Raw genomic sequence first — 20,418 nt, 5'->3', positions numbered from 1 at the left:
ATAACTACAGTTAGATCTACTCTGAGACCTCTAGTGTATTTCGATATCCTTGAGTCACAATAGAAGGCAAAGAGGCAAGATCTCCGTGTTAGGGATCCCATGGAAAGTTTCCCTGGCCTAGGAGTCGAGTGTTGTCTTTTTTTTTTTTTTTTTTTTTAATGGAAGTAGGCATGCTTTGAGAATAACCTGCTTTAAGGCTGTCTAGAGCTTTGCCAAGATTAGGTGGATTATCTCAGAAAATGTGTGCAGAGTGGTCAGGCAGTGTTAGATATTGTATATTTTATGGAAAATCCGGCCTAGTGTGTCAGCGCCACTTTGAGGAATAACTTCAAAGCATCTCTTGTAAGAGGAAGGGACCTGGTATTTGAGTGCCTCTGTTTTGCCCTCTGCCATGCCAGCATTTTACACGTTACTTATCACCACCCCATGAAGTAGGTAGTATCATGCCCACTTCACAGACAGAGAACTGCAGTCTGTCCAAGGTCAAATGACTATTATTAACCAAGTGACAAAATTGGGATTTGAAAGCCAAACTGGTCCGAATACAGATTCCCTTCCTCTTTTCAACTGTGTCACACAATTTTGCAGCTGGTCATAGTGCGATTTTACAAGGTATAAGCTACGAATGGTGGGGTTAATGGCTTATATATTAGTTTAAAAGTCTGTCATACAGAGTGAAGTAAGTCAGAAAGAGAAAAACAAATACCATAAGCTAACACATATATGTGGAATCTAAAAAAAAAAAGGTTCTGAAGAATCTAGGGGCAGGAAAGGAATAAAGATGCAGATGTAGAGAATGGACTTGAGGAGACGGGGAGGGGGAAGGGTCAGCTGGGACGAAGTGAGAGTGGCATGGACATATATACACTACCAAATTTAAAATAGCTAGCTAGTGGGAAGCAGCCGCATAGCAGAGGGAGACCAGCTCTGTGCTTTGTGACCACCTAGAGGGGTGGGATATGGAGAGTGGGAGGAAGACGCAAGAGGGAGGGGATATAGGGATATATGTATACATATACCTGGTTCACTTTGCTATACAGCAGAAACTAACACAACAATGTAAAGCAATTATACTCCAATAAAGATGTTAAAAAAAAGTGCACATAGACTGCTGGTAGAAGTATTAATAAAACAATATAAAAGATTTTAAAAAAGGACATGACTATTATTTACTTTGGCTGAAGAAATTTCACTTGGAAATAACTTTATTTTGATAGTTTAAGGCAGAGGGTGGCAGCCCGTTTTTGTAAATAAACTCGTGCTGGAATACAGCCACACCCCTGTATTTCCCTGTTGCCTGTAGCTGTCACAAAGCCTAAAATAGTTACTCTCTGGCCCTTCACAGAAAAAGTTTGCAACCCTTGTTCAAAGAAAAATGTATGAAGATGAAATAAACTCCTACTTTTGCAGTTCATTGTTTGTCTTCATGTGGGATGAGCAAGTATAGAGGTTGAATTGATTGTTCCTGGTCTCTGAATGGCTGGGGCATGAACATTTCTCTTTGGTGCAGGGTGGTTTGGTTGAGCGCATCTTAACACATCTTTTTCATTTCTTGCCTCCGAGGTGGCCTACAGTCAGAGCAACTTTTTTTTTTTAACATCTTTATTGGAGTATAATTGCTTTACAATGGTGTGTTAGTTTCTGCTTTATAACAAAGTGAATCTGTTATACATATACATATGTTCCCATATCTCTTCCCTCTTGCGTCTCCCTCCCTCCCACCCTCCCTATCCCACCCCTCTAGGTGGTCACAAAGCACCGAGCTGATCTCCTGTGCTATGCGGCTGCTTCCCACTAGCTATCTATTTTACGTTTGGTAGTGTATATATGTCCATGTCACTCTCTCACTTTGTCACAGCTTACCCTTCCGCCTCCCCATATCCTCAAGTCCATTCTCCAGTAGGTCTGTGTCTTTATTCCCATCTTACCCCTAGGTTCTTCATGACCTTTTTTTTTTCCCTTAGATTCCATATATATGTGCTAGCATACAGTATTTGTTTTTCTCTTTCTGACTTACTTCACTCTGTATGACAGACTCTAGGTGCATCCACCTCACTACAAATAACTCAATTTCGTTTCTTTTTATGGCTGAGTAATATTCCATTGTATATATGTGCCACATCTTCTTTATCCATTCATCCAATGATGGACACTTAGGTTGCTTCCATCTCCATGCTATTGTAAATAGAGCTGCAATGAACATTTTGGTACATGACTCTTTTTGAATTATGGTTTTCTCGGGGTATATGCCCAATAGTGGGATTGCTGGGTCATATGGTAGTTCTATTTGTAGTTTTTTAAGGAACCTCCATACTGTTTTCCATAGGTGCTGTATCAATTTACATTCCCACCAGCAGTGCAAGAGTGTTCCCTTTTCTCCACACCCTCTCCAGCATTTACTGTTTCTAGATTTTTTGATGATGGCCATTCTGACCAGTGTGAGATGATATCTCATTGGAGTTTTGATTTGAATTTCTCTAATGATTAATGATGTTGAGCATTCTTTCATGTGTTTGTTGGCAATCTGTATATGTTCTTTGGAGAAATGTCTATTTAGGTCTTCTGCCCATTTTTGGATTGGGTTGTTTGTTTTTTTGATATTGAGCTGCATGAGCTGCTTGTAACTTTTGGAGATTAATCCTTTGTCAGTTGCTTCATTTGCAAATAGTTTCTCCCATTCTGAGGGTTGTCTTTTGATCTTGTTTATGGTTTCCTTTGCTGTGCAAAAGCTTTGAAGTTTCATTAGGTCCCATTTGTTTATTTTTGTTTTTATTTCCATTTCTCTAGGAGGTGCGTCAAAAAGGATCTTTCTGTGATTTATGTCATAGAGTGTTCTGCCTATGTCTTCCTCTAAGAGTTTGATAGTGTCTGGCCTTACATTTAGATCTTTAATCCATTTTGAGCTTATTTTTGTGTATGGTGTTAGGGAGTGTTCTAATCTCATACTTTTACATGTACCTGTCCAGTTTTCCCAGCACCACTTATTGAAGAGGCTGTCTTTTCTCCACTGTATATCCTTGCCTCCTTTATCAAAGATAAGGTGACCATATGTGCGTGGGTTTATCTCTGGGCTCTCTATCCTGTTCCATTGATCTATCTTTCTGTTTTTGTGCCAGTACCATACTGGCTTGATTACTGTAGCTTTGTAGTATAGTCTGAAGTCAAGGAGCCTGATTCCTCCAGCTCCATTTTTCGTTCTCAAGATTGTTTTGGCTATTCGGGGTCTTTTGTGTTTCCATACAAATTGTGAAATTTTTTGTTCTAGTTCTGTGAAAACTGCCAGTGGTAGTTTGATAGGGATTGCATTGAATCTGTAGATTGCTTTGGGTAGTAGAGTCATTTTCACAATGTTGATTCTTCCAATCCAAGAACATGGTATATCTCTCCATCTATTAGCATCATCTTTAATTTCTTTCATCAGTGTCTTATGATTTTCTGCATACAGGTCTTTTGTCTCCTTAGGTAGGTTTATTCCTAGATATTTTATTCTTTTTCTTGCAATGGTAAATGGGAGTGTTTCCTTAATTTCTCTTTCAGATTTTTCATCATTAGTGTATAGGAATGCAGGAGATTTCTGAGCATTAATTTTGTATCCTGCTACTTTACCAAATTCATTGATTAGCTCTAGTAGTTTTCTGGTAGCGTCTTTAGGATTCTCTCTGTATAGTATCATGTCATCTACAAACAGTGACAGCTTTACTTTTTGTTTTCTGACTTGGATTCCTTTTATTGCAAAAGTCAGCACAAGTTAGTCTTGTTAATCCCGTGTTTCTGGGCATTCAGGTGCAGAACAGAACTCTTTGCGAGTGGTTCTCACTGGGGGCGATACTCCCCCTAGAGGCCAAATTGGAAACGGGGGGTGTTTTTGTTTTTAGTGTAATTTGTATTGAAAAATACGTTATTATAAATCACTGTCCTTTTATTATATGTCTCCTTCATCCTGGAGCACAGGCATTATATTGCTGATTTTTAAAATTGTGGTTGGTTTGATAATATCCTTGACTTTCATTGCAGGCTAGCCAAAGGGGCTTTGCACAACTTTGTTTTATAATAAGGGGAGCATTGGGTCTGGGAGTACTGAGCAGCTCTGCCCTGAGTATTTCACATTTTTTTCAAAACAGACTTCCAAGTAAAGAAAACTCCCTTCAAAAGACCTGGAATTCTGGATTCAGAGGCTGCTTGTGCAGGACTTCTTGCTCGCTGGCAGCCTTTCGAAGTCGGTTTGCAGACTGGGTAGGTTCCCACAGCTCTCAAGGGAGCCTCCAGAGAGAGATCACCCGTAAGCTTCATTTAAACAGCAACACAGAGTAAGAAAGCACAGCGAGTAAAATCCAAAGAGGAAGGCCTGTGTGCCTTTCCTCACTGTTTGTACACGGAAAGTGTGGGAAAACCCCTAATCAAGGGCCATCAATTGCAAATCAGTGACCATGGCCACTGAGCTCCCCTTGGAGTTTAGATTTTGCTTGCAAAGGCCCAATGAGGTGGATGTCAAATTTATTTTCTAATTCTACTGCTTTTAGATGTTTCCGGTAAGGGTAAAAATGGTCCTTATTTATTTGAGAGTGTTTATAGTTACGTCTGCCGCAGGTGTTTTGTGAAATCCTATTTTTCATATGCAACGGAGAGGGGAGCGGTTTCTTAGTCTGGAAGAAGGGTGTGGGGGAAGAGGTCTTTGTACCTTAATTTGAAATATCTATTCCATTGTAAAGTCTGTAGTGCAGGATGGTAGTTCTTTTTGGTGCAAGTTCCTTATGGTGCTTCAAGGCGCCAGAAGTTAATGCCATTCTGCTGTGCGGAGCCATGGTGCCTTGAGCATCTTGATTAGCCAAGGATTGGTTTTACCCTTTTTTTAAGCTTGCATAAATTTCTGACTTAAGTGAAATATCGGGCAAACAACAGTTAAGTTTTTTGGCTGAGTCTTTATTAAAGCCCAGTTCATTCATTCATTTAATGGATATCTATTAAGTACCAACTGGGTGCCAGGCACTGTACCAGGTGCTGTAACTGCAGCATTAAGTAAAACAGACCAGAATCCTCATCTGCTGGGGGCTCGTATTCTGGTAGGGGCTTGTATTCTGGTGGGAGCTTTTATTCTGGTGTGGAGGGTGGACAGTAACAACAGGTTATCTGGAAGGTGGTAAGTGGTAGGGAAAGGAGACAGAGGGAGAGAGAGGGGCAGAGAGAGAAAGAGAGGAAGGAGACAGACAGAGGGAGAGGGGGAAGAGAGGTGAAGGGACACGGAGGGACAGAGGGAGATACCATGAGACCATTGAGGTTAGTTGGCTTGAATTTAAAGAGAGACACAATTGAGGCCATGCTGTAACTTTAAAATTTGATTTTTTAAATAATGCCACCTTTATGTAGCTTTATTTGAAGGGGTTGTGTGTGGGGGGTCTCAGAGATTGCTTGCCTAGATGAGTTTTCCTAGCTATGTTTCTTACTCTAAAACTCCTTCTCTACTGAGACTGGGACCAGTCTCATCCAACCTGGTTTCTTGAAAAATAGAGATCACTTGGACTCACTTTTCCCTGGATGGAAAGGATACTGCCCTGTTAGGAGATGTCAGCTAGAGCTGGTCCTGCCACTGACTCAACGCTGGGGTCTTGTCATAGTACCCTCTCTAGGCTTTCCTGCCATCTTCTCGGTAATAGGAGAAGACTGGGCTTAAATCATCACAAAAGTTTTTTTCAGGATCAAAAAAGATAGACGTCTACCTTTGGTTAGATTCCTGAAATTAGCATATATATAGGGAATTAAGTTTCAGTTTTCACTTTAAAGCCAAGGTAGCCCAAATTCAATGTTTTTTAAAATAAAAAGGATTGAAGCTTGATCTTTAGGGGTTTGGGGCAAAATACACTACAACCAAAAGGGTAGCTGACTTTTGTAAACTTTACTATAGCTTCTAATTATTATTGAACCCCATTTAGACCAACAGAGATATTTTATAGATGAAGATATGGATATTAGAGACAGCTCAGGGCCTGCACTCACCCATCTAGTACGTTTTCTACAACTCTGCACAGGGTCCAAATGAGACAGTATTTCCATGTACTTTATTTTTTAATATAAATTTATTTATTTATTTATTTTTGGCTGCGTTGGGTCTTCGTTGCTGCATGCGGGCTTTCTCTAGTTGTGGTGAGCGGGGGCTACTCTATTGTGGTGTGCAGATTTCTCATTGCGGTGGCTTCTCTTGTTGCGGAGCACGGGCTCTAGGTGCGTGGGCTTCAGTAGTTGTGGCACGCGGGCTCAGTAGTTGTGGCTCGTGGGCTCTGGAGTGCAGGCTCAGTTGCTGTGGTGCACGGGCTTAGTTGCTCCGCAGTATGTGGGATCTTCCCAGACCAGGGCTCGAACCCCTGTCCTCTTGCATTGGCAGGCGGATTCTTAACCACTGTGCCACCAAGGAAGTCCCTCCATGTACTTTTTCAAGGGAAGCTTTATATAGCTAGATCACCACTGGCCATGCACTGTCCCTGTGGTAGTTAACTTTCTTCCTAGTACTTCTAGGGTCAGACCTAATTTGTAGAAGAATTGGTTGTGGCATCAGCATTCAGTTATTATCATTTCATTATTGAAAAGGATGCTAATAATTTGTTAGCAAATATGTCATGTACTGTTCTAAGCCCTTCATGTGTATTACTTCATTTTGCCCAACTATGCTGTAGTAAGATAGAGATAATAGCAACCGAAACCCAGAGAAGTGAAATAATCTACCCAAGGTCAAATAGTGAATTGCACAGTCGGGATTTGAATGGAGTCGGCTCAGTACCTGTGCTGTTCAGTGTCATGCTGCTCCAGCTCCTGTACATTTCAAGGGTCTGTTGCAACCTTTCAACAAAGAGAGGCTCACTGGTGACATTTGAAAGCAAACCTCATCATGGAACTAACCCATGTTACCCAGACCCTTGGATTTCTCAGCTTTGTACTCAATCCAGCTTTTAATAGTAGCGTCTTCTAGGGTAACTCTAAAAATGAGGGCTTTAGACATAAAGACTGCATATTATTGGATTCTGTTTATATGAAATATCCAGAATGGGTAAATCTATAGAGATAGAAAGCAAATATGTGATAGGGGCTGGGGGAATGGGGAGTGATAAATGATTACTAATGGGTATGGGGTTTTGGGGGGGAAGTGATGAAAATGTTCTAAAACCAATTGTGGTGATAGTTGTACAATTCTACAGATATACTTAAAACTGTTCAATTGTTCACTTGAAAGGGGTGTGTTATATAGTAGGTGAGTTATAGCTCAATCAGATAGTTAAAAATAAGGGGAAAAGGAGGACCTCCCTCTGTTAAATTTAGTTCATGTTATTTATGTTGAAAAAATATTTATTTATTTGGCTGCTCCAGGTCTTAGTTGCGGTGTGCGGGATCTTTAATTGCAGTATGCGAACTCTTAGTTGTGGCATGCGGGCTGTAGTTCCCTGACCAGGGATTGAACCCAGGCCCCCTGTATTGGGAGCACGGAGTCCTAGCCACTGGACCACCAGGGAAGTCCCTATTTAGTTCATTTTAAATTGAAGTTTTTAAATGAGGATTGATGAAAACAGGAAGACTCATCTTTCTTTTATGGTTTATAAACAGGACCGTGAAGACTGAGTCGATTATATAACCCAGCATTTGAAATGTCTTATGTTGACTTGACAGTAATAACTTAACATGTGTTTGAAGACATTGACTTATACGATAAAAATGTTTTAAATATTATAGCATCTGATTACTAAAAGTAATTCTATATCCGTTCCTGATGAAAATCCCCCAAATATGTAATATTGTTTAGTCAGTAGAATAATTTCAGGGCAGAAACATCTGACTTGCTCTATCCAGTCCATCTCATCCATTCTGCTGTCTCAGAGAATAATGGGTTATTTGACTGGATTTGAATTTACGATTAGAGAGGTTTTTTCCAAGGCTGTATTGTCTGAACTATTTTGTCTGCATTTAATTCATTCTAGAGTTATTCATTAATCTTTTTTAAAAAGTTATTTCTAATTTTAGATCGTGCTACCTCTTAATAGTTTCAGGTCTTTTAAGTTTAGTATTCCTTTCTATAAAGAAGTATTTTATTTTGCCCTAAGTGTTCATGTTTAAGCCTCTGCAGTAGTTTCCTAGTTCCAGTGTTCTGGGATTTGGTGAACTGATACACAAGCTCAGAGCATCATCATGTTTCACAATAGTGTGTGTTTTGCACATAATCAGTCACTCGTTCATCAAATAGTTATGAGTGTCATCGTGTGCCAGGAGATAACCTTGACCCAAATGGACCCCCAGTCTTGCCCTTGGAGAGCTGAGCTCTGGTGGAGGAAGCCTGGCGGTGCTAATCTTGTAAGATTGTTCTCACCTGGCCATCTTGCTGCCTCTTTGTCCTGATGGGTACCCTCATCTGCATCTTCTTTCACCTCTCAGGCCTTACTTAAGGACATTGAACAGCAGTGCACAGCTATCAAATCACTAGGTTTTGTTCCAAGGGGTAGTGATGTTTTCCGTGGCATATTTTGTTAGTGAGTGGTTGGTCTTTTTAATGAGCCTGGCAAAAAAGATCCTATAAATATCCACAGTCACCTGCTGAATTGGATGTGGTTTAACCACCAGTGACTTCGTATGTCTCTCTCGGTGTCATTAACTTTGATAAATAAAATAACCAAAGCACTACTTAGTTTCCTGTTGTTGCTATCATCTTCAAAAGTCTAAATAAACCCCTGGGTTACCAAGGTATTGTATGTATTCCGAATATGATGGTTTCATTTATGTCTGAATTGTGATGAATAAGCCTTATTTAAATGAAGTATATACTTTCCCTAGAAAATGCTGATTAAATCAAATCTTCCTAATTTGATTTCCATCAAATCCATGCCACTTTAACTTGCCTTAATTTAGAGAAAACAGAATTATTAAAGGGGAAAGAAGAGTGAGTTCAGCAGTCTCCCCTTTTTATCACTCCGCCTGGCTGCCTCTTAACTGTCTTTAAAAATTAAGAAATGTGGAAATTTGAAGCCTGTTGCACAATTAGTGAACATTAAGTTTTCTCCCATGACAGTTTGAAGGCTAGGAATAAAAATTCCGGGAACATGTGTGGTGTCTTCTGCTGAGCTCCCCCTTCTCTGGTCCTCCACGGTTCCCTGCACCTTCATCGGAGCTCTTTCCCATGAGCTGTGTTGTGGTTGATACTTCGTGTGTCTCATTCCCACTGGAGACTACGAGGGAAACAGGGCTTGTCAAGCGTACTCCTGCTTGTTCTCAATTGCAGTATGTTTGAAATTGCATACAATTCCATTGATACTGAATGTTGTCTTTCTTGGTAGAGTTTCCAGTATGGCCTCTGCACCGACTTCTAAATATAATTCACACTCCTTGGAGAATGAGTCTATTAAGAGGGTAAGTTGAGTTTTCAGATTTATCTGTGCCTCCTTCTCTCATTTCTCCTTTCGTATTTGAATATTAGGTGCTCATTCTGGGTTTCTTGAATTATTAATTTCATTATTTATTCACATAATGTAAATTCTGTGATACATGTGGTTTCATTAACCCGCCTTGTTCAGTAAAAGACTGATTATCTTATGTGTGTTCAGTGAGTTTTGTTTGTAAATCCTTTCACATAACTTCATTTTTGAGAACCTCTGACTTGTGAACTACTTCCAGTGTTACATTTAAGATACTAGGCAATCTCTTGCCCCTGAAAGCTTTCTGAAGGAGAGATTGGAAGCCAGGGCCCGCTGAACAGGTTGTTAACACCTTCCTAAATATTGGTGTTATTTTCTAATTATGAGGATAAAAGAGTTATAGGACCAAAACAAATACAGCATTAACAGAAAATGGTTCCAAGTGTCAAGGAGAAATTGTGTAATTAGAGGGAGATATTGGAACAACTATTGGAAAGGAGGAATTTTAAATAAGCTTTATTCGTGGCCCTTTAAGGCTTTTGATGCATATTACTGATTATCCGCCAGAGAGATTCATTTGCACATCCACAAGCAGTGTAGAGAGTTACCCAAGCAATCAGAAGGGAGCCAACTAGTGTCTTTTAATTTGTATTTCCCTGAGTACTAACAAGGGTACCTTTTTTTGGTTTTGTTTTGTTTTAAAGGTGTATTTCTTGTCCATTTGTAATTGTTTTGTGAAGTGGCTGTCTGTGTCCTTTGCCTATTTGTGTTTTGGGGTGTTTGGGGTATCCTTTTCTGTTGACTTATAAGCGTTCTTTATAAATTATGATGATCAACTCTTAGTAATATATATTATTCTTTATAATACATATAATAATAGCATATAAGACTTTTTCCTAGTTTACTGTTAGCCTTTTAATTATATTTATGTGTTTGGATTTTGGAATACAGAGGTTTAAATTTTTATGTAACCACATCATCAGTCTTTTCTTATATTTTCTGCTTTTTGTGTCATGTTTGTAAGGACCTTTTCATCCCCCCATTATAAAAGTCTTTATTGTATTTTAGTATTGTTATGGTACAAGGATCAGTTCTAAACACAAGAGTAACTTCAAGAAGGTAATTGTAAGTCCTTGTGTAACGTTACTCTACTGTGAAAGTACATCTGTTAATCCCATGTTTTCCTGTGTTAATAGACATTTGTTTCCCTTATGTTGTGGCTGAATTACGCTTTCTTCTCCTGACCCAGAACTGTGGTATTTAAAGGCTGTATGAATATTAAATTTGCTCGTTATACTTGTTTTTAGTTTGAGGCAGTGTTAAAGGAGGATGATAATTTCTTTGCAGTCTTATCGTTTATATAAAACGTGCGGTTTTTGCTCCTCGTTGAAGAAGGCATTCCTGGCTGGGGACAGTTTGCCTTACCCTCTGATTTATAAAATGCTTAGCTTACAAGCACTAAAACATGTTGAAAATTAGCTAGGAATTTTCACTTTGTACCTGAATAAAAAGACTAAAACCATTAAAAATCCAGCAGAGCCCCCCTCTTTGACAGCTTATCTCTCACCTAAATACACAAGCCACGTTTCTCTTGTTTCAGAATACTTTACATTTGCGTAGCCCTTGGTAATTCTCAGAAGTGTGCTTGTGTAGTTTGTTTCACTTAATATTCACGAAACTCCTTTGAGGCAAGGATTACTAGCTTCACACATGAAATAATTGCAGCGTGACTTTGGAAAACAACTAGAAAAAAATGAATGAAAAACAGCGATGAAAAAACCTTTTGCCCAAACAGATGTTAGTGATGTGCCTGGCACTGATCCGCTGGGGCGGCTGAATAGATTGAAAGACTCCTTTCCCAGGCATCCAAGTCACATGGCAAATGAGCCTCTCAGAACTCACCTTCACTTTTAGTGGCTAATGCTTTGCCTGTCTGGCAGAGCGGCTGCGGTGATTGAACGAGGACCATGCGTGGGGAGCCAGGCCTAGAGACGCAGTAAAGTCACGCGAAGAATCTGTGCGTAGATGGTTCCCAAGGCCCCTGTTGGCTCAAAAGTTCAATGACAGGCCACCCCGTCCTCTTATCTAGTCACCTACATGAAGAAAGATCTCAATAAAATAGGAAACCCAGTGTGTAGTAACTGGTATTTTCTGGTGTCGTGAGAAGATGCTGTAATTACTGTTGCTCAGTTAAGGCCCTATTGAAATCAAGTTTTCATTCCTTCTCTCAACAAAATAGGACTAAATACTTAATATGAAAAAAAAGCTGCCACAGTATATGTGTACCTATAGAATACACTTAATATTTACTTTTTATCACTTTCCTGAACACTGTTAACTATAAATTGCTTGGAAGGGGTGTTTAATTAATATCATTGAAAAGCGTGCTAATGTTATTTACAGACTGAAAGTTAACACAGCTAATGAATGTTGAATGCTAAGTTTAGTTTTTAGTCGTTTGGATTTTCTGTGCCAATTTTCTGTAATGGTCACTATTTCTCTAATTTTTTTCTTTGAAAACGATATCTCTGTTTGGTTGCTCAAAATCCTATGCAAATGTAATGTCATTACTCCTGATGGCAGCATTTTGTTTCCAGACTTCTAGGGATGGAGTTAATCGGGATATCGGTGAGGCTCTTCCTCGACTTCCAGGAGAAACCCGCATCACTGGTAAGGAGCCTGTGAAGTTAGGATTTTCGTACATTGATGAGAGGTCCAGCAGGGTCAGGTGGCTTCAATCCCACGGACTCTTTAGAAGTTACATTTCTTGATCAAAGAGTTCTCTCAAGAGCTTCACGCTCTCCGGGATAGTGATATTTTTTTCCTCTGTACCAAAGACAGAATTATTTTGGAAAAGAAATGTGGATTAGCTCTTGAAAGTCTCTTATTGGAGCTCTAAGCTCTTATGGTTTGAGGTGATAAGAACAAAATGGTATTAAGGTTTTCCAGTCTATGATGTATGCTTTAAAATGCCTCAACTCAGAGGCTTAAAGTCCAAGTATTGTCTTCTTTGAAATATAGGAGACCACAGTGGTTTAAAATACCTTTGATTTGCCAGATAGCCGAAGTTAGTTATGTTGATGTCACATTCTGATTGTTGGCTTATTTTCTTCATTATAAATTCATATTACGAGGAAGGTATCTACTTCGGAAAGACTAGATCGTTCTGGCTTAACAATCCAGAAGCACCTGACAGCTTCTAAGCGAAGTGCTCATGTTGTGGGCATTCACATTTTTTATTAGAGTCGACATCCCCCTCTCAGATTCCCATTTGGTGATGATACAGTTACCATTGTTTCAGAGAACCTTTCGTTTTATTGACTAAGATCTGGGTTGTTTAGCTTACATGGCCGAAAGCATGGTGCTAATCAGATTAAGGTCATAGACGTGGTACCTGTGTGAATGAGTTAGCCATGCACCATGAGAAACTAGTCCATGTCCACGGACTTGCACACGTGATCCTAGTCTTGAAAAGGAAACCGGTGGCGTGTGTCCATCCCAATTTCTGGATAAGAACAAAGAGGATAGCTTACTTTTGATGGTCTTCATCCGTAAAGTTTTGGTGCTCTGTATCAGTGCCAGCACCTTCACCGAGGTACTAACCGACTGAATGAGCATGAAATAGCCTTACTGGGTACTCTTCATTTAGCACCTGAGGAGAAAGGGATTTCAAAATTACTATGAATAAATAAATAGATAAACAAATGCCATTAACACATTCAAGGACATCCTTGAAAGATAAGACAAAGATATATTTTATTATAACAACTCAACTCTCCTGATTTAGTTTCTCCTTATGTTTGATTCTACCAAAGATGTACTAATTTCTTGGCCATCTGTTTCATCTCACTTAATATGTGAAATGAATCTAGCTCCACTCTTCTCTGGCCTATTAAAAGAGGAAGAATAGACTATCTAAACATTTCTACTGCTGACACTCATTTATTAAAAACATCATGATGTTCTGTGTGGTTAGAGGTTTGTAGACCTCAAAGCCGATCTGGTGGTGAGTCTGTGAGACTGTCCTACGTGAATTGCCATCCTCTGGTTGAAGTCTGCAGTTCACGAGTTACCTTGACAACCACCTGAGGGTAGCAGCGTCAGTACCCTCTTTCACTTCTGCTCTCCAGCTGTTCTCACCTTGTCCCTAGGTAGTGGCAGCCCCATTCGACCTAGCATGGTAATGTAGAAGCATTGCCAGTGCTTGCTTTAGACCTTTTCAGTGACTTTTTTTTTAATTGTAGTTATTCTTAGCCAAATAGTTTTATTAAATTAGTGCCATTTGTTGTGTATCTTGGTATATATTTCCATTATTTTAGGGTACTTTTTTTATCTTAATAGACAAAGAAGTTATTTACATATGTCCTTTCAATGGCCCCATTAAGGGAAGAGTTTACATCACAAATTATCGTCTTTATTTAAGAAGTTTGGAAACGGTAAGTAGAATCTAAGACCATAAAGATGACCCTAACTGTTAAAGATAATGCTAAACTGTTTCTCTTCTACCTTGCAAGATTGACTGTGGGTCAGATTAACACGGGGGTATATTTGCTTCTCAACTCTCAATTTTTGGCTTTTGCAAAGCTCATTTAACACTAACACCTGTTTATGTAGGAATAGAGTGAATTAAAATAAGTTTTGTCCTTGATAATCTGGGGAGGGGAGTTTTGTAACTGTACCCATTTGCTAGTTTGGAGAAGTTAGTTAGGTGTAGAACAGTGGTTCTTTACCAGAAGCACCGATGAGAACCACTTGCGGCGCTTAGCAGCCACTACAGATGCCATGACGTACTGCATCCGAACGTTCAGGCTTGCGGTCCAGGCACAGCGGTCATTTTTTAAAACATCACAGATGAGGATGCTGATCTGTGTGAATCTGATGTGAATCCCTTGTTAAGGCCCACTGCTCTAGAACTTTCCAAGTGTTCAATTACAGAACACCAGGTAGCAGTTTAGAACTAGGATGACTATGTTGTGGCTTAGTGCCACTCTACCTTCTCATTCCGTGGCCATAAGATGTTTGCCATGGTATTTCAACGAATTGTCCATCGATGGGACAACGTGATGGAGACGAGATGCTCCAGAAGGGAAAGAATGAATGAACAGCTGCTGAGGCTGTCCCAGAAGGGCCTGTGGTGGGTTGCCGTTGCCCAGGCCAGCCTGAAGGGGCAGCTGTATTTTGATGGGCTGGATGGAGGAGGGATAAATAGGGCCGGGGCACGTGGAAGAGGAGCCCAACATCAGCTTAAACGCAGGAGATGTTGGGAGTGTTGGGGGAATCTAGCTTTTGTTTGACTGCTTTTTACCTCAGAGTTTCTTCAGGACAGTTCTAATCTAGATTAGTTTGCACCTTTGGATTTTTAAAAAATTATGTTCATCTTTGTGTCCGAATTCTGAAAAATGCTGTTTATTACTGTTATTGCCTTAGCTGTGGGAGCCCACTTCTGTAGTGTTCCTAGACCCCCATGGGCCTGAGATTGGGCATTTTACTTATGTGACTCTCTTCAGGCTTCTAAGCAAGACTGGAGCTGAACAAATGTTTTAGTTTTCCAGAATGTGAAAGAAGATTCTGGAAATTAACAGAGCAGTGAGCTGGTTGTCAACCCTTGGCAACAGTTGGCAACAACTGTAGAATTTATCATTTGAACAGATGATTACGTACCCAGGAAAGAAAGAAACCCGTTGGGAGTATTATTGACAGACTGTGTAACTGGTATCAAGCCTTTAACTTGGAAGGGGGTTAAAGGGAAGGGGAAGGGGTTTGAAGCAGTCTTAATCGGCTAAGATATTGGAGTGAAGCCACTAATGTAAAATTGAGCGTAGATAATAGTTACTTCATAAAAGCCAGTTGTATCGGTGAAGGATGGAAGAGGTCTGTCTTTACAGGGGCTCAAGTTTATTTGATCCAGTAATTGGATGGGATTGGTTAAAAAGTTAACATACCTGTAGGCTGAACGAACAAAAGTATAATATAACATTATATAACATTATACTATACTGTACTATACAATACAATATGGCCAGCCAAAGTGAGACTCGTTCGGTACAGCTTCCAAGTGTCAAATTGGGACACACTGAGAGATTTTGTGCTAATATATGCGAGAATCATCAAAAATCGAATTAGAGCAAGTTGTTGACCAGCCGCACATGCCCGGTTCCACTTCGCGCTGTCACTGGTGATGAACTGGGGAAATTATTTAAACTGCGGTGCCGTGACAAGATTGTGTCTGTTCTGTGATCTCAACTGTGGAGACCAAACAAAAACTATCTGTCGAAAAGAGGCCAGAAAGAAATACACCAAAAGGTTTAGTACTTGCGATAGTTGGACGGTGGAATTACGTATGCTTTTGTTTTCCTCCTCCCACTTGGCGTGAGCATACATTACTTTTGTAATTGGGCGACACTTGGCCAGCTTTATTTATTTCGTTTTCATACAGCACTCCAGAGGCCAGGGGTTAGCGCGGAGTGGGTGAATAAAACGCCCATTTGACGCTGACTGCTAATCTTTTTCTTCTTCTACCAAGTTTTACATAAATATTTTGACCAATTGGCCACATCGTTTAGTCCAAGTTTAAAAACAAGCAGTTCATGGCAGAAAACATCATATAAAGCAAGCCATTTGGGTGGTTATGCAGAAGCCTCAAAACACAGTCATCATAGTGTATCTCAAAGTCCTAAATAAGAACATTAATTGTGGATTCTGCTGCAAAATGTGAATGTTTCTCATGTGTTTGACAAAGAGCCGCCATCTCACTGGCCTTTTGAAGCGGACACCTGTGTGGTTCAGGTATGTAAACACTGCAGTGGGAGCACGGCCTGCCTCGGGAGTCAGCTGTCCTGTTTCGTCAGGTGTCAAGGGCAGGTTCCTGCCCCTGATGTCCCGGCCAGTAGACGCACCGTGGTCTTTGGACTGTCATGCGGCCTTCTTCCCCTGGGCGTCCTTTGGGGTCTCCCCCCCTCCACTCTGAGCAGCATACTTCGCGGTCTGAAAACTCTTGTTGGATCCCCGTTGCCCGCAGCATAAAATCCACTCTCCTTCGTGTGGCAGCCTCGACTCACACTGCTTCTCCCCGTGCTGTTGTCCAGCTGCACAAAGCCCCGGCCCCCTTCCCAGCACCTGAGGCCCTTCTGGGCTGTGTTCACTGGGCTTGGATGCCCTCTCGTCCCTCAGAACCCACCTCAAAACTCATGTCCTCCCTGGAGGCTTCGCCATCTTCCGCCGAAGGCCTCACTCCTTCTCTGTGTTCATGTCCCCATGTTCACACTTATTGCTGGGACACTTACCCTGCCCACCGGCTCTAAAGGTCCCAAACCCCTCCCCCTCCTCCTCTCCCCCTTTCATGTTTGTTTGTTTCTCCTGAGCACTTGCCACTGCCTCCTATTTTGGATATTTCACTGCTTTGCCTCCTTCCCGTCTGACCGAGGCCAGGGATGCTTTGTGTCTGTTCGCCGCCGAGCCGTGAGGCCTAGGATGGAGCGTGGCATGTGGCAGGGAAGGAATTCAGCCGTATTTATTTGTCACGCTCTCTGGCCTTCACTAGTGGCGAGACCTGGTGGTCCCGAACACCACCGTTGCGTTTGGCGTTGAGAAATCCCATAGCCGCCTTTTGACCTTGAGGGGTTTGGCTTGCGTTCGATCTCGTGACTCCAGTGGGGCTATTTAGGCCTGTAATACTCTGTCATCTGTGGACTCCCCGGGGGCAAGACCGCTTCCAGTTTCCCTCGCAGGAATACTTCGGGCTCAGGCGCTGTGGTGGGTGAGAAAGACAGATTAACCCTTTGTTCATTCATGTGGCCGTATCCTTATCCCAGGAACACTCACTGAGCGCCCGGGTGAGTGCCACGGTGCCGGGTGCGCGACACGGAGATGAGCACGTGTGGTGTAGTGGCAGAGCCCACGGCGGGTGCATCGTTCCATGAGGTTACAAGGGAGAGGTGGGTTAACTCTACGCTGAGTCACAGAATGCCTTGTAGAGGAGGTGATGTTCCAACCAAGTCTCGAAGAACGGGGACCGTTTCCTGGACAGGAGGGCGGGAGGGAGGAGGCTCCACAGGGCGCTTTTGCGCGTTGCGGGTCCAGGGCTATGGAGGGGCCCTGTATACTGCGGCAGCGGCGGAGGGACATGCCGGAGAGGGAGTGTGGAGGGGAAGGGAGGAGACGAAGCTGGAAGCCTCGCCAGCCTCTAGCATGTCATCAGTCACCATTCAGCAGTGTGCGTGTCACGTGGGGAACGACACATGCATTGCAGGAAGGGAGGTCGGGTCGCAGCGTGTGTGACAGATTGGGGGAGGGGGAGACTGGAGGCAGGGAGACCATCCAGGAAGTGCTCTCCGTTTTCCAGGCGAGCAGGTCCTAATCCAGCCCACGTTGCAGTAGAAAGGAGGGAACAGCCGTGAGCCAGGCAGGAGGATCTGGGTGGCATTTGGAGTTGGGAGTCGAAGGGAAGACTCGAGTCGACGGTGACCCCTGTGGTTTGGGGCTTGAGAGGTTGCAGGAGGAGTGGGTTGGAGCTGAGGCCCCGGGAGACAAGTCTGAATGTGCAGACTTACAGCTGCTGAGTGCGAAGTGGAAACGGCTCAGGAGCCATTGGAAACACGAGTCTGAAGGTGCTGAAGTGATGGGCATACGGGCGTCCGTAACAGTCGGGTCTAGCCACAGGGTTACCTGAGGGGACCAAACGACCACCAGAGATGCGGCTGCGGAGGGAGCCTCGGGGGGCCCGGCTCTCCGGGGCGGGGAGAGGAAGACGCCGCAGTCAGAGCAGAGGACAGGCTTGTAAGACAAGGCTTTGGTGGAAGTGGGGAGAAGAGCAAAATCTCTAGAAGGAAGGGAGTGGACAAGGGAGTGAAATGTTGCAAGGTTCAGTGAAATAAAGAAGGAACAGAGGCCCCGGAGGGTGGTCATGGGGAGGTGGCTGGGAGCCCCGGCGAGAACAGAGGCTGTGGAGACGGTCCCTCTCTTGCTCTTGCTTCCACTCCCCCTTCCACTGCCTGGTGGAAGCTTCTGCAGCTCCCAGGCCCTCAGCACACTTCTCTCTATTCATCCTCCCCACGGCTTCCTCCACTTCCCGGCTGCACTCGCTTCTCTCCAGTTAGCATTGTGTGTCAGCAAAGCTCCTTAGGGCCTGCCGAGCTCTTGCCCACGCACTCAGCCCGTCTGACGGCAGCTGCCGGGCAAAGCAGCCACCGCCCGGCCCCCTCCCTAGTCCGCCCAGCCCGCTCCCGGTTTTCTAGCAGCGACCTTTCTTCGGGCCCCAGCTTCTCCTTTCTCACTACCTGCTGGAGATCCCTTGACTTTCCACCTGGCACCCCAGGTGCACGGCCGAGCCAAAACTCTCCTGCTTTTTCTCCTTGCCACTTCCTTCGTTGGGTGTTCTTACTTCTCTTGATGGTGCTACTCTTCTTCTAGTCACCGTGGAGTCACCTCCTCCCCCTCCTCCGTTCTCCTCTGAAGTCTTCATTGTCCCGTCCCTGCCGGCATCTTCTCCCCACTGCGTTCTCTCTGGCTCCCACAGACATTCTTACAGACATTCTCCCCGCCCCCCACTTGGAAACTCTCAGTGGCTCCTTTCCTCCCTCATTTCAAATTCCTCAGTGTTCTCGGTCCTCCGCAGCTCAGCCCTGAGTCGCCTCTGTGCGCCCCACATGCTGGCACTGGTCCCTAAACCGCTTCTCTGCCCTGGCTGTGTTCTCCACTAGAACTCACACGTATTCATCCCCACCCATCTCTGCCACTCACACCCCCACTTTGTAAAAAATTATTTTGAAATATTTAACACAGAAAGTTTGTAAAGAATAACATAAACATCTGTGGATCTGCCCCCCAGCTGAAGAAATCCTTTTCCCCTCCCCATCAGCGGTAGATACCATCTGAAAGTTCCTAGGTCTCACTCTCGGTCACTCCACAAACTCCTCTTTAAAAATAGGAGGGAGTTCCGGAGATGCACAGATGAGCAGATGATAACCCTTAGGGCTGCCGGTGGGATGAGCAGCGTGTCGTGTATACACTTTTCATTACCTGACAGTCGGAAACAGTATGTTCTTCCTGGATTAAATTCAAGGAGAAATTTGTCATTAGGGTTTCCTGTAAGAGGTAGGACCATAGTGATTTCATTCTTTAGGCAGAGTATTACCTAAAGATTCTTGAATACCATTCAAGACCCTCTTTAAGGACAGGACACATGTTAACTTTTACTGGGTAAAGGTATTTCTGGGAGGGATTAGCAGGCAGGGGTCTGTTGACTTTGCTGTTTGATGATTTACCAGTGCGGAGATGGGACTTGGAGAATCAAGGTGGATGGATGGCCCTTGTATCTGCCTCTCAAATATCTGGTTCTGAAATGAGCATTGGGCAGGTGCGAGGTATCGTGCCTCCCAAGAGCTGGGCATCTGACACGAGTGGCAGACCTGTATTGCCTCCCACTTTATAACAAGCATGAACAAAAAGGGTTCCTGTAGTATTTTTCTTTTCAAAAAAATACGTTGGGAACTTTTCAACATTGTCCTTTTTTAGTACCTTCCGTCTAATGGAGTTAGCACCTTTTTTCATTTTAAAAGAGGTGAAATAATGCTAAAAAGACTATAATAATGAAACATCCTAGAGTGTCTGTAAGTAGGAGCATCAGTGGGAACGTAGGATCCGTACTATAGGTTTTCTTTTAAATTTCAGTCTTAAATCGTCTCTTTATTTTGCTGCTGCAAGACGACTGAGATCTTCAGGTTAAAACAGTCCCTGCTGATACCCCAGGTCCCCTTGCCCCTTGTTGCCATCCATTCCCAATTTGCCAGTCACCAAGCTTGAGAGGCTGTGCACTACTGAGCCCTCCTGTTGAAAGTCACACAGTGGATTTAAGTAATTATTTAGCTCCACTACAAGTTCGGGCTTTCAGACCTCAGAAAGGGGCTCGTGGCTGCTTTGGCAATTCTCTCCGTCTCAGATTGACTTCTCATCACATTCCCCACCACACCAGTGACAGACCCCTCTGAGCTCCTTTGCAGACCTCATCTCTTGCTTTGTTGCAAAGTTAAAAGTCATC

General features: G+C 42.9%; 1 protein-coding gene across 7 annotated transcripts in view; it reads left to right on the top strand.

The window, feature by feature from the left end:
• The window catches only part of MTM1 (myotubularin 1), a 97,356-nt gene that overhangs the window by 15,928 nt on the left and 61,010 nt on the right, over nt 1–20,418 (top strand). For 5 of the 7 annotated variants that reach the window (XM_060138146.1, XM_060138147.1, XM_060138149.1 and 2 more), the window contains exons 2-4: nt 9,306–9,378; nt 11,981–12,053; nt 13,725–13,819. In XM_060138146.1, coding sequence (XP_059994129.1) covers nt 9,316–9,378; nt 11,981–12,053; nt 13,725–13,819 — 231 coding nt within the window. In that variant the 5' untranslated portion in view covers nt 9,306–9,315. Of the gene's footprint in view, nt 1–4,121; nt 4,234–4,273; nt 4,308–9,305; nt 9,379–11,980; nt 12,054–13,724; nt 13,820–20,418 lie in introns of those variants that run through there. The other 2 variants (XM_060138150.1, XM_060138148.1) reach the window with 2 other exon arrangements.

This window comes from Lagenorhynchus albirostris, chromosome X (genome assembly GCF_949774975.1).
Source record: "Lagenorhynchus albirostris chromosome X, mLagAlb1.1, whole genome shotgun sequence".
Classification (NCBI taxonomy): Eukaryota; Metazoa; Chordata; class Mammalia; order Artiodactyla; family Delphinidae; genus Lagenorhynchus; species Lagenorhynchus albirostris.
The sequence above is the reverse complement of the archived record's forward strand: the minus strand, read 5'-3'. Positions and strand labels throughout refer to the sequence as shown.